The 11,796-nt window shown below is 58.2% G+C and overlaps 3 protein-coding genes across 4 annotated transcripts in view; all 3 read right to left on the bottom strand.

The window, feature by feature from the left end:
- Positions 1-529: 529 nt before the first annotated feature.
- On the bottom strand, positions 530-3,445 carry CHMP2A (charged multivesicular body protein 2A). Of its 2 annotated transcripts, none has more exons than XM_032388637.1 (6): positions 3,311-3,445; positions 2,287-2,427; positions 1,223-1,402; positions 1,019-1,149; positions 878-939; positions 530-759 (listed from the first exon to the last, which is right to left on the bottom strand). In XM_032388637.1, the coding sequence occupies exons 2-6, from the start codon at positions 2,377-2,379 to the stop codon at positions 632-634; spliced, it is 594 nt and encodes a 197-aa protein (XP_032244528.1). In that variant the 5' UTR covers positions 2,380-2,427; positions 3,311-3,445; the 3' UTR covers positions 530-631. The 2 variants fall into 2 exon arrangements, with proteins under 2 accessions (XP_032244528.1, XP_032244527.1); XM_032388636.1 differs by having other exon boundaries at positions 2,287-2,496; positions 3,311-3,444.
- A 639-nt stretch (positions 3,446-4,084) lies between these two features.
- Positions 4,085-7,434, bottom strand: UBE2M (ubiquitin conjugating enzyme E2 M). Its single transcript, XM_032388640.1, has 6 exons — positions 6,681-7,434; positions 5,385-5,479; positions 5,221-5,259; positions 5,017-5,120; positions 4,691-4,754; positions 4,085-4,604 (listed from the first exon to the last, which is right to left on the bottom strand). The coding sequence occupies exons 1-6, from the start codon at positions 6,787-6,789 to the stop codon at positions 4,464-4,466; spliced, it is 552 nt and encodes a 183-aa protein (XP_032244531.1). The 5' UTR covers positions 6,790-7,434; the 3' UTR covers positions 4,085-4,463.
- The window catches only part of LOC116622409 (myeloid zinc finger 1-like), an 8,021-nt gene continuing 3,318 nt past the window's right edge, over positions 7,094-11,796 (bottom strand). Inside the window, exons 3-6 of the mRNA XM_032388879.1 lie at positions 11,264-11,286; positions 8,275-8,349; positions 7,916-8,136; positions 7,094-7,511 (exon numbers count right to left, since the gene is read on the bottom strand). Coding sequence (XP_032244770.1) covers positions 7,094-7,511; positions 7,916-8,136; positions 8,275-8,349; positions 11,264-11,286 — 737 coding nt within the window. The remainder of the gene's footprint in view (positions 7,512-7,915; positions 8,137-8,274; positions 8,350-11,263; positions 11,287-11,796) is intronic.

Here is an 11,796-nt window from a genome sequence, read left to right as displayed (position 1 = left end):
GGTGCACATGCTGGCTGGAGGGTTTTGGGTGCCCCTGTAGGTGGTAATGCCCAGGCTGCTCTGGGCAGGCAGGGTGTAGCCCCAGATACATGCTGCATGGTGGCCATTCTTCCTGAGTACTTCCAGGACTCGGGTGTAACCATTTCTCATAATCAGATGGCACCACAGTGGGCTGGGTGGGCTGAGGATCCCTGGCAGATGAGCCCAGACTTCAGGGTATCTGGGAAGCCTGTGGTCTTGGAGGTGATAGGCACTAGAGGCCAAGGCACTGAGCTAAGGCACTGGAGGCTTTGGGAAGGGTGCTGAAGCAGAGCACACAGATGACCTTAAGCTCCCAAACCCTGAACGTCCTGGAGAGACAACCTGTCAACTCCTGCCACAAACTGGGAAGCAATCCAGCCTTCCTTATCCTACACCCCAGTGGATCTGGCACTTGGTCTTCTGCCATGCATGTCAGTTGCCCTTTTACCAAGCCCTGTATGTGACCTGTGCCAAGGGACCCCAACCTGGCCCACATCAGGCCAGTCAACACAGGCCTAGGAACCATTGTCCAATCTTTTATTACAGAAGAAGTACAGTGAAACTGCTGGGCATCCACTGCCCACCTCCCACCCAGGGTGGTATAGGGCAATCAGTCCCTCCGCAGATTCTTGAGCCGCTCCTCCAGGTCTGCGTCTGCATCTACTAGGGCTGAAGCTGCTGCCTCTGCTTTCTTCCCACTGGCAGCCACACTGAGTGAGCCTCCGGTGGAGGGGAGGTCTACAGAGAGAGAGGGTTAGGAGAGTTCCTGTAGAAAGGAATAATACTGGGAGCAGGGGGGTCAGGGGTTGTGTCTGGACTGTTCGGTGGGACAGGGCCCAAAGTTTGGTGCACTCACTTGACAGCTCGTCTGTCAGGCTCAATCCCAGCTCATCCAGGACCTGGGACACAACAGCGTCACTTGGGAAGAGAGAAGACCTTTGTGAGGGCCAGGCATGTGCATCCATTCCCATCCTCCCCAAACCTGGTGTCCCCTAACCTTTCTTCTTCATCTTCCTCATCACCCATGGCATCATCAATGGCATCGTTCATCATCTCCTCCTTCATGTCCATGATCTCGGCCTGCCGCTCAAATTCCATCATGATCTTCTGGATCTGAGGCAACTTCAGCTGGAAGTGGGGTGTGGGGAGGGTTAGTTGGGGGTTAGTTGTGGGGGAGGGTGGGGGAATAGGAGAGGCGCACCTGTCTGTTCATGGTGCCCATGGCTTTGGTGACCCCTTTCATAGCTTGCGCCATTGAGTTGTTAGACTTCAGTGTCTGGATCTTCAGGGACACAGCCTGGATGTTGGCCCGCATCAACACAAATTTGCGCACATAACGCCGAGTGCGCACCAGGTCTTTTGCCATGATACGCACAGCATCCTGAGGAGTAGACAAACGTGACAGGGAGTGGGCCAAGGGAACATGCTTGTTCCCATTGCACCATTCCAGCTGATGCTTTCAGAGATTTACATGTGGTCACTGCCCCCTCCCTCCTCCCAACCTCATCCTCATGCGTCTTGGGTCACCACTCCACCGGTTCCTTTGTACACTTACCTCTCTCACCCGTAGACTCTGGAAGGAAGGCTGGGCTCACTCTATATAGGGACCCTTTTCCCTCCATATCTAAAGTCACACTCCCTTGACTTACAGTACCTATTCCTGAATTTCTATCCTGGCTGAAAAGTTTCTTTCCTTCCATCTCACAAAGGCTCATACCTCAAGCACTTTATCCCAAATATAAATCTATCCATAGCTCAGCTTTCGACTTCCCTGAACGTCTTCCTTGCCTTGCCTATCCTGGGAAACGGAACCTCTTCAACTCAGCTGCTCAGGTTCAAACTCTGTCACCTGTCACAGGCTCTGCTCCCTACTGGTTCAGACTGTCTCCATTTCTTTTACTGATCTTCTTGCATTAAATCCTTTGACTCAGCTCCCACTGTAGCCCATGATTTCAACTGGTGTGGCCTACTGTCTACTCTGAGCTCACCTATCACTCCCTCATGGAACATTTGCTGCCTCATCTGTTTGACATGTTGTGGTTGCTTGGATCGTCACAGGCTCATCCTCTTCATTACTCAAGGTTTGTGGCTCTGATATCACCTGGGAGACAGCCTTTCTGGATACCCAAAATAGGGAAGCCCCGCTCACCCTTAATTTCTCTCAGAGCACCTGTTGGTGTCCTGTCACGCTCCACCGTTCTAGCAGTGCCTGACCAAACCACAGCACCTAACCCTGTGTCCCAGCCTGTGCCCAACTGAGCTCACCATCTGGCCCTGCTTGGCCATCTTCTTGATGTCTGCGATGATTTTCTTCTCCTGGGTCTCTAGCTTCTGTCGCTCACGGTCCAACTCTCGCATGGCACGGTTCAGGGCTCGCTGGTTCTGCCTCAGCAACTCCTCTGGTGTCTTCCGGCGCCCAAACAACAAATCCATGGTAGCAGGAGCCCACCAGTGGGCCTGTGACAAGTGTGAAGCCTAGGTGCAAAGTGGTGTGGGCCCCAGAGAAAGGGCAAGAAGCAGAGCCAGGGTCACAACGTGTATGGAAGTGGGTAGTTGCTGGGGCTTGCAAAATGCAGAGGGGTAAGCAGGGAGAGGAAGCATTAATGGAAGGCCAAAACCTAGCCTGGAACACTGAAGGAGCTCCATGGGTACAAGTGGGGTCAGCAAGATCTGAAAATCATCCACAACATACCCACCCCAGCCCTTCATCATAGTGCCCCAAAGGAGGTTCAAGGCTTCAGCCTCTCTCCAGACCATAGTGAGGCCTCGGAGTCTGATGGACTGAGAAGGGAAGTGGTTGTGTGAGGATGCACTGGGGCATGTGGACCCTGAGCGCCAAGGACAGGGCAACTGTGGGGGCCTGCCTGCCAAGAACAAAGTGGATATAGGGATTCTGAAGCTGACAACCTACGAATTAGCATTCGGATTGGGGGGGGGGGGGGGGGGGGCCTGAACGGGGAGGGAACCTGGGTGCGAACAATATGGTTGTGAGGAGTTGGGGCACCCGGCACACTAAAGACATGATGGATGCTGGTGAGCTCTGAGGATCTGGAAAAAACGGGTCCGTAGGGACCCCTGTACACCCGGAACGGGATGATGAGCGATGGGGCGCCTTGTTCAGGACAACCTGGGTGGCGTTGGGAGGCCCGCACACCGAGAACAAGGTGGTTCGATGATGGGGCTACGGTCCCGTGGACGGGCGAGGCAGTCGACACCCCGGCGAAGAGACCCTCGTATGCCGTCGCCCACGCACCCACCCGGGACCCGCGGCCCAGCAGGGTCCACTCACCGGAGCTGGGACGGGAATCCGCTTCCGCTTCCGGGTTACGTTCCTCTCACTCGGCTCTCAGGCGCACCCACCAACGATAGCTCCTCGGTTCTTTCTGCCGTCGCCGCCGTTTCCGGAAGAAATGGTCTGACGTCACACGCCCCACCGGCACCCGGAACGATGGGCGGGGACAAGAGCGCGCGTGCGCGAGCAGGCCGGCATCCAGGCGCATGCGCACAAGCTTTCGTCTCTCTGGGGCCTGCCTGAGGGTGTTCCATAGGTTCCAGCCGAGCCAGGCCTGGAATCCCAGTCCCCATTGGGTTGGTGCATCTTCGGGCGCCTTGCGCCCGGCCACCCCAGAGGTCCCGGATCCCACCACCGCACCCACTAGAGGGCCCAGCTCATCCGACGGACCCCGATGTTTCCCTAATGTTTCTGGATCTCAGGCACCTGGTAGCACCAGGGAGGGTTCTTGGTGGGTCCAGTCATGGCAGGAGGGGGCAGAGCTGGAGATGGCACGGACTTTCCTCTATACTGGCTTATCAAGCAGGAAGTGAGTGGTTACTGGTCCTGCCCCTCGATGGTCACATATTGGGATTCATCCCACCCAGCCTGAGGCTTGGGGTGTTGTCCCCCTATTGCCCCCCAGGGCTGTTTCAGGCACTGGGTAGCCTCCTGAGGGGTGCCCCAGTGCCACCTCTAACCAGTTACACATCTCCCGCCACTCCTGCTGTAAGAGCTCTGGTGGACATCACCTGCCCCTCCCACCCCCACAGAAGGAAGAGGCGGAGGCCATGCAGTAACATTCCCCTTTAATAGCCTGGTGGGACCTCCAGTGGTGGAGGGGTGGGGTGCCCAAGCCCCAGCCACCCAGTCCCCTTGGCCACCCACCCCAGAGCCCAGAGTGGGGGGCTGGACAGCACCCAGCTGGGGGCTAGACAAGCCAATTCATTTCCCATTGCTGAGCGGGTCGGGGGAGGCAGCGCCGACCTTAATCACATGGTGGTTAAAAAAAAAAAATAATAACTAGGAGCGGGTGGCAGGGAGGGGAGGCAAGGCCAGGGCATGGGGTTCCCCCACCGGCCACCCCATGCCCCCCACCTGTGGCCCCCAATAAATATTTGCAGGGGACGCCGGGGCTGGTGGCCCTGGCAGGGGTGGGTGTGCGCCAACCCTATTTCAGGCAGCGCTCGAAGTAGGTGGAGCCGATATAGCCACCCCGCATGGAGCGCTGCACATTCTGCTCAAACAGCCGCCGGTTGTTCTGCAGGACCTCGGCGGCCTCCTTGTTCAGTGGGTCTTCGGGGTTGGGCTCCTGTGGCCGGTATGGGTAGGGGTCAACAGGCCCTAAGAGCAGAGAGGGCCAACCTTCCCCAGCCTCACCCACCCACCCCTACTCACCAAGAAGAGATACTGCAGGCCATAAATTATGGAGTTTATCGTAAGGACTGGCTTCCAGTCCTCTCTGTGGACAGAGAATCAGGGTCAGGGGCTGGTGAGTGGATGGCCAACAGAGAGCCTGCTGGGACTAAACAGGTCAGGCCCAGGGCACAGGACAGTGCAGATGTGAGAGGCTAGGGGGAGGGCACACAGCGGGACAGGCCAGGGAGAAAACTAAGGTCAAGACTTGAGGAAGAAAAATGTGGAGATGAAGAGATAGAAAACCACAGACCACAAGAGGGAGGGAAGGCACAGAGGCCTGTGCAATCTAAAGTCAGGGCCCTCACCTGAGGATGTTGAGGCAGACGTTGCCCTCGAGGTCAATGTTGGGGTGATAGACCATCGTCTCACACTTCACCTTGGGGGGGTCATGTGGGTAACCCTGGCCCACCTGGCTCCAAGAAAAGAGAGAAGATAGATAGGTGCCTTAGCAGTGCCTGGCTGGGGCGGGCCTCAGCTGTTGCCTCTATCCCTGCCCACCCGGGACTCACCTTAAAACTGAACACAAACTTCCCACTCTTGTAGAAGCCCTGCGAGGGGAAAGAGAAAAAGTCTTAGGACACCATCCTGCAGGGCCTGGCAGGTGAACCAGGTCTCCCAACTCAAGGTATTCCCCCCACCGCCCCCATACCTGGGAGTCCAACTGAGCCCTTACCTCATCAGGACAGATAACCAGCTTGAAGTTGAGGAGATCGTCTGGATCTGAAAAGCTGATGTCACACGTCTTGGGCAGGTTCAGCTCGTTTATGTCTGGGTTTGCAAAGCAGAGAAGGGGAACAAAGAGAGGGCGAGGGAGAAAGGAGGGCACTCAGAGCAGGTGCAAGTGCCAGCAGAGCACCCATGGCCTCCTCCAGGACCCTCAGGGCTCTGTCCTGGCTGTGCCCCACAGCCCCAACCCTCTCCCTGCTCTTTCTGCTTCCTAGTCTCCATGCAGGCTCTTCTAGATCCACAGCACGCTTCAAACATGCATTTTCAACTGTGGCTATGCTCTATCTCCTGGCCCAGGGTAAGTTCCAACTCTTGTGAATCCACAGCCTCAAGTCTCAGCACCCAACAGCTGGGTGCCCCCAACCCAGCTCCCAAATTCCCCCACCCCTGTGTGGCCCCCAAGAGCCTCCAACTACCCCAAACACCAGGATCTCCAGCCAAGAACTCCATTTTCTAGTGGACACTGCTGCTACCCCCCGTCCACCCAAACTCAAGGACCCTGCCCCCCATCATCCCCTCACCAATCCCGTCCCCACCGTCCCTCCTCTCCTCTGCTTGTCATCGTAAATTCAGGGACCCATCCGACCCTCAGACATGTGAGTTCCCATTCCTTACCCCTCTAATCAGCCTCTAAGATTCCCAGCACCTCCAGGATGATAATCTAAATTCAACCCTACTCCCATCTCCAATCCCTGGCACACACTGTTCTTCCCTCCTCCACGTGTCACCCCAAACCTCAAATTGCCATGTGACCCCCCCGACCCACAAATCGCAGTGCCCCAAACTTACTTCACTGCATCTCACTTTCAGATTCCCAATGACCCCAAGATACTTCACTAAATCCTCTCCGACTCCTATCCCCAATCCTTGGCCCACCACCTACCTAATCTCCTCTGCCTATCACCCATGTTCCAATCTGACCCCCATGCTCTGTGGAGTCTCCAGCTTCCTACTCGCCCTTCATTGCCTGACTCTCTGATTCTCGGTCCCTAATGCAAGACCCCTGGCTTTCCGTATCCTAAGTGCCCCATACTCAGCTCCCTATCTTTGACCCCCCGGTGACTGCATTACTCCTGATCCCCCATCACACCAACACCCAGGCCCTAACCTCCGACCCCACATCTGCGGCCACATCTCTGACATCTCTGACCCCCGGTGACTGCATTATCCCACTCCTGACTCTTACATCACCCCACCCCAAGCGCTGACCTCCGACCCCCACCCCCATCCTCCGACCCCCTACCCTTCTGGATCCGCAGCTGCGCAGCCGACGCCTTCTTGCTGCTGCCCTTGGTGCCGCCCGCCGACTCCTCCTCCTTCTTCTGCTGCTTCAGCGAGAACAGCTTGATCATCCTGCCGCCGCCGCCGCTGCCGCCGCTGCGGGGCCCGGGACCCCGGCCACCCGGCCCCCTGCCGCCGCCCGCGCCGCCTCCGCCACTCGAACCCGCCTTCGCGGCCTCCTCCGCTGCTGCTGCCGCCCGCCCGGCCTGCCGCGCCGCTCCGCGCCCACCGCGCGGCCCGCGTCGGCTCCCGTAGTCCGGCTCCGGCCTGGCCCGGCGCCTCGGGCTCGCTCGGCGGTGCTCGGGCCGACTCGGCTCTTCTCGGGTCCGCTCGGCCCCGCCCCCACCCGGCCGCTCCCTCCTCCCCCTCGCCCGCTTAGGTCCCCTCAGGCTCAGCTGCGGCCGCGCCGCCTGTCTGTTCACTCGCTCCCACCGCGAGGGGGTGCGGCTCGAGGGGAAGGAGGAGGCGGCCGCCGCGGTGGCGGCTGCCGTGTACTAGAAGAGGCTCGGCTTCCGCGGCAGCAGCGGCTTCGGCGCGGAGGTCTGCAACGGCCTCGGGCGCCCCACCGCTTCGGATATTTCCGCCGCTTGCCCACTTCGGCTCTTCTCGCCCGGTCTGCGCTGTGCGCTTGCGCAGCCGCCGCTGCTGCCGCCACCGCCCCGCGTTGCTCAGCGATAGGTCTTGATTATTCAGACTTTTTCGGCTGCGCTCGGGTATTTCCGTTCGTGCAGGCCGTCCCGCGGTCATTTCCGGGGACGCTCGCGGGTCCAGGCGTGGGCGGTGCCGCCGCCATCTTTAAGTAGGGCAGACGCAGGTCACTTCGCTCGCGGTTCACTTGTGCAGACCGCGGCGGGGGTGGGTCTCACGAGGTCCTTGCCCCTGGAGGTCACAGAGGCAGGTGACCACGGCGGGTCAGAGCCCGGGCGAGGCCATAGGCTTTGCCCAAAGAGTGCGGGGTCGAGCGCCCTTGGTGTCCCATCGCAAAGGCAACCCGCTCGCGGAGATTCTGGCTGAGGTAAACTAGCAAATAAAAGGTGTACTGTGCTAGAGAGTGGTAAGCACTTTGGGAGTTTACATGGGTGGACCCTGGATGATAGGACGTGGGGCGGGGGCCCTCTCGGAGCGGGTCCTGAGTCCCGGCGGAGACGCTCTGCGGCCTTCCGCCGTCTGTGCGGCCAGCCTGCACTCCAGTCACACACAGCTCCGCGGGCCTCGGCGGGCGGGAGGAAGCGGCGCGGGGCGGTTCGGGGACTTCCGGCTGTCGCCACGGAAACCGTCAGGCGGGTGAGCGCGCGGCCCGGAGCCGGGTGGGAGGGTGCGGCTGGCGTTCTGCCGCTCGGCCCTTCTGCGCCCGAGAGCGGCTCCCGCTGCACGTCGCCTTCCGTGTCCGAGGCGACCTGCCGCCATCGCCTGGAGCACTGTGGAAGAAGTAGTTTGGCGGTCCGGTTGGGCAGGGATGCTCACGGGCTCCTCTCGGCCGTCGACCCCGGCCCAGGCTCGCAGTCCTCGCAGTCCTCGCCTCGGGGGAGTCGCCCTGACGCCCTCCCAGACCCGACCTGGGGTCCATCTCGGCCCCTCTCGTCGCCTCCAGCTTTTCGGATCTTGGCCCCAGCCTCCTCAGAGTCCCTGCGCTGTGGGTTTTCGGGTACATTGACGTCCCTGGGCTCCACGGACTGATCCCAGCTGTGTCTGTCCAACTGCTCCCGCTTTAGGCCCCGCCGTTCTCAATACCACCGTCCCAGGCACCCCTTTCGTGCCTCTGGTTGTGCCGTTATCCCAGCATCCTTTCTCGATTCGAGAGCTGAGTGCTGGAGAGGTGCCAGGATGAGGGTGAGGACTCAGAAACCTCAAACAGCTCACGTTTGGGGCTGACGCTGCAACCGTCCCCGCGTTCTTAGGCTTCAGACGTGGCTGGTCACGGGACTCAGATGGCCCCTCCAGACTCAGCCTTCCTCTTCCTCTATCCCTTCCTCTCTGTTCTTCTCAGCCACTCTGCTCTTCCTATCTATTGTTGTACACGCCATCGCCAGGTGAGGGGGGATGGCCATTCTGTTTCCAGCCAGAGTCTCAGGGGTGTTGCCTATTGGTCAGCCTAAACCATGTGTCCGTCCTCAGGCCAGTTTCTGAGGCTCATCAGTTGAAGGTCCATCTGAGGATAGGGTATTGGTTCCCTGGACAAGTGATGCTACACTAGCCAAAGCTAGATTCTTGTGGTCTGATCTCATGGCTTTCCCACAGTCAGTGGGGAAGACTTAACCATGTAACAAAATGCTGGGAAAAGGGGGCCACGGGGCCTGGACCAGGGAGGAGGGGATGGCTGAGCTGAGGCAGGGTTTTGGATTAGAAGTGGTGCACCTGCGTTTTCTTTGTTACTCTCATGGCAGAGGGGCACAGGTGGTTGAGTGGTGAGGGTGCTTGTACCCTTTGGGCCTGCATCCTCTTGGCAGGCAGCATAGGGCTCAGCATATCAAAGGTCCTGAGGGAAGCTGGGGCTGGCACCTGGATGGATCGGGCAGCATATGACAGGTGAAGAGTGAGGGTGGAAGTGCACCTGGGGTATTAGCATAGCCTCTGGGACCTGTCACTGAGAAGCTAGGGTCTGTTTTGCAAAGGAGTGACAAAAGCGGGCAGGGAAGGGAGGCGGAGTGCTGTGGGCCTCCAGGCTAGAGATTTGTGGCTGGGATCAGAGCAGTGCTGGGGGATGGAGAAAATTGGACAGACTTGGGTAGCTTGGGGTTGGGGGTAAGAATAACTGGATGGATGTGGCATGGGGAGGCCGTGCTTGGGAGCAAACAGTATGGGCTCAGGTACAGATGATCCAGGGACAGGCTGGTTGGACACCGTTGTAGCTTCCCCAGATGACCAGTGCCTTAGGGGTTCCTCTCCTGGCTTCCTCCAATGGTTCTGGCTGAGTGAGGCTGAGTGGTCATTCTCTGCAAGTCCTCAGCCCTGCTGATAGTATGGTAGCATTTGGGTTCACAAACCCCAGCCTGGCTTGCAGGGGTGTCCCCAGCCAACTGCAGAAATGGCCCTTTGTGGGGGGCTCTCACATCACTTCAAGTTTTTTTCTTAGAGGACTGATTCAGCAGGTGGGTCCGTGGACTTATGACTTTGGGCATGGGGCCCTGGCCTGATGGCTCACGCCTTTCATGTGTGTTATAATTTTTCCTGTGTGTAATTTCAAATTCTTAAGTAGTCATATGTGTGCAGATTTCTCTTCCTGTTCCTCAGACACCAAGATGATCAAAACATGAGTGAGCTTTCTTGTTCTCTTTGTTTCTGATTATAAAATTCACACAGGATTTGAAAAAAATCCGTTACAGGATTTATGAAGTTCTGGCAGTACTTAACCTCACAGCACTAGCTACCTCAGTGTTTGTGTGCCTTCCTTAATCGGACTCCTTGCCTCCACCTAGGGACCCAGTGACTGCCTTCCTCCCCTCTGATTAGTATATCCCAGGTCAGGGTCCTCAGAGTTCCGTTTGTGGTTGGAGAGGACAGTAAGTGTTGGCATAGGGCCCAGGGGACCTCTCCCCTCCTCCTGACTGTGCCACATGGCAGTGCCTCTACACATGGGGAGCTGTTGACCAGAGTGGCCCTGGTTCTGGCTGGGGGTAGGCCAGGGGGGAGGTGGAGAGAGGGGTGGAGTAGGGGAGGGAAAGAGGCAGGGAACACACCTTCTCTGGGGTGACCATTGGAAGCTTCTGGCCGAGGCTGGCTTATCTTCTTTCCCTGATTTCAGGACCCCAGTCTTGTAGCAAAGTCCAGCTGTATCCCTGGAAGAAGCTTGGACACATTAGCCTCAAAAGATTGTGTTTAGAACCCCTCAGGCCAAGGGCAGGCTGACCCCTGCCCAGAGTGGGGTTTAGGTCCCAAGCCAGATCCTGATGCATGAAGATCTTTTCTTTGGCACTGCTTTTCATCCTGCTTTTGGCACCCCCAAGGTACCCACCGGTTGGAGGTGGGGGGAGGTGCTAGGTCAAGGGCCTGGACAACGGGATGGAAGGGTAAGATAACTAGACCAAGAGGCAGTGGCATGGGAAAAGTCTAGAGGGTTCCAGAGATGCCAGCCCAGTGTATAAGACGCTGAACCTGCACTGGCAGCATGTGTACTTCCATGGAAGCTGCTAACACCTGTGTTTCCTGTGACTTGCCACTGAACCCATTCCTCATAGAGACCACCACCCAGTGTGGGGGAGCCCTTGGGGGTCGCACACTTGGCCAGGGTTGGCGGCAGCTGTGGCCCATGGAATGTGAGTGATCACTAGAGGGCTAGGGAACTGGCCTGGGGCCTCCAGTGGACTTTGATTCCTGGACTGGTTGGGGTACTATTCTAAGGGGAACCTAACCTCAGCATCCACTGGTAGTTAACATGCGTGAAAGAATTTAGATTTCCAGATAAAACCTAGCTTTTATGCCTAAGAAATGGCTTCCTAGGTTTAAAGTTTTACAAACACATCCCCAGCTCTGGCCTGCTGGGCACCAGTCTGCTACTTCTACTGCACTTGATCTTGGCTGGCAGGGGAAAACCGGGCCAGTTCTCACCTGGCAGTTGGCTTGGCCCATGGCTGTGAGGGTGGAAGGCATCATGGGCAAACAGGCGGCACCCACAGACCTCGGGGGGCTGCTAGGAGTCCTTGGCTCTCACAGAGAGTGCACGGTTGCCGAAGTGGGGGAAGGTGGGGGTGGGCAGAGGGACCCGCGCAGGTGGGGAGGCACTGAGTGGGTAGATTTCCAGACCCATGTTCTGTCTACTGTTTATTGAACACCTACTGGGAGCCACGTCCTGGGTGGGCCCGCCTGTACCCAAACTTGATCAGAGGCCTCACAACCACCCTGTGAGGTTAAGTGTTCTGAGCGAACACGCTCCCCTCCCCCGACAAAAGGCCAAAAGCCGAGGCGCAGAGAAGGGGGTACGGTGAGTGCTGGTTACTCCGCACTGTGGATGCGCTGGTGCTGGATGAGCTTAGTGCTCTGGTGGAAGCGGCGGCCACAATCCTGGCAGGCAAAGGGCTTCTCACGCCGGTGGGTGCGCAGGTGCTGCGTGAGCGTGGGCCTCTGGCGGAAGGCCTTGCCGC

Source organism: Phoca vitulina, unplaced genomic scaffold, assembly GCF_004348235.1.
Source record: "Phoca vitulina isolate PV1807 unplaced genomic scaffold, GSC_HSeal_1.0 scaffold52, whole genome shotgun sequence".
Taxonomy (NCBI): Eukaryota; Metazoa; Chordata; class Mammalia; order Carnivora; family Phocidae; genus Phoca; species Phoca vitulina.
This window is presented reverse-complemented; position numbering and strand designations above follow the sequence as displayed.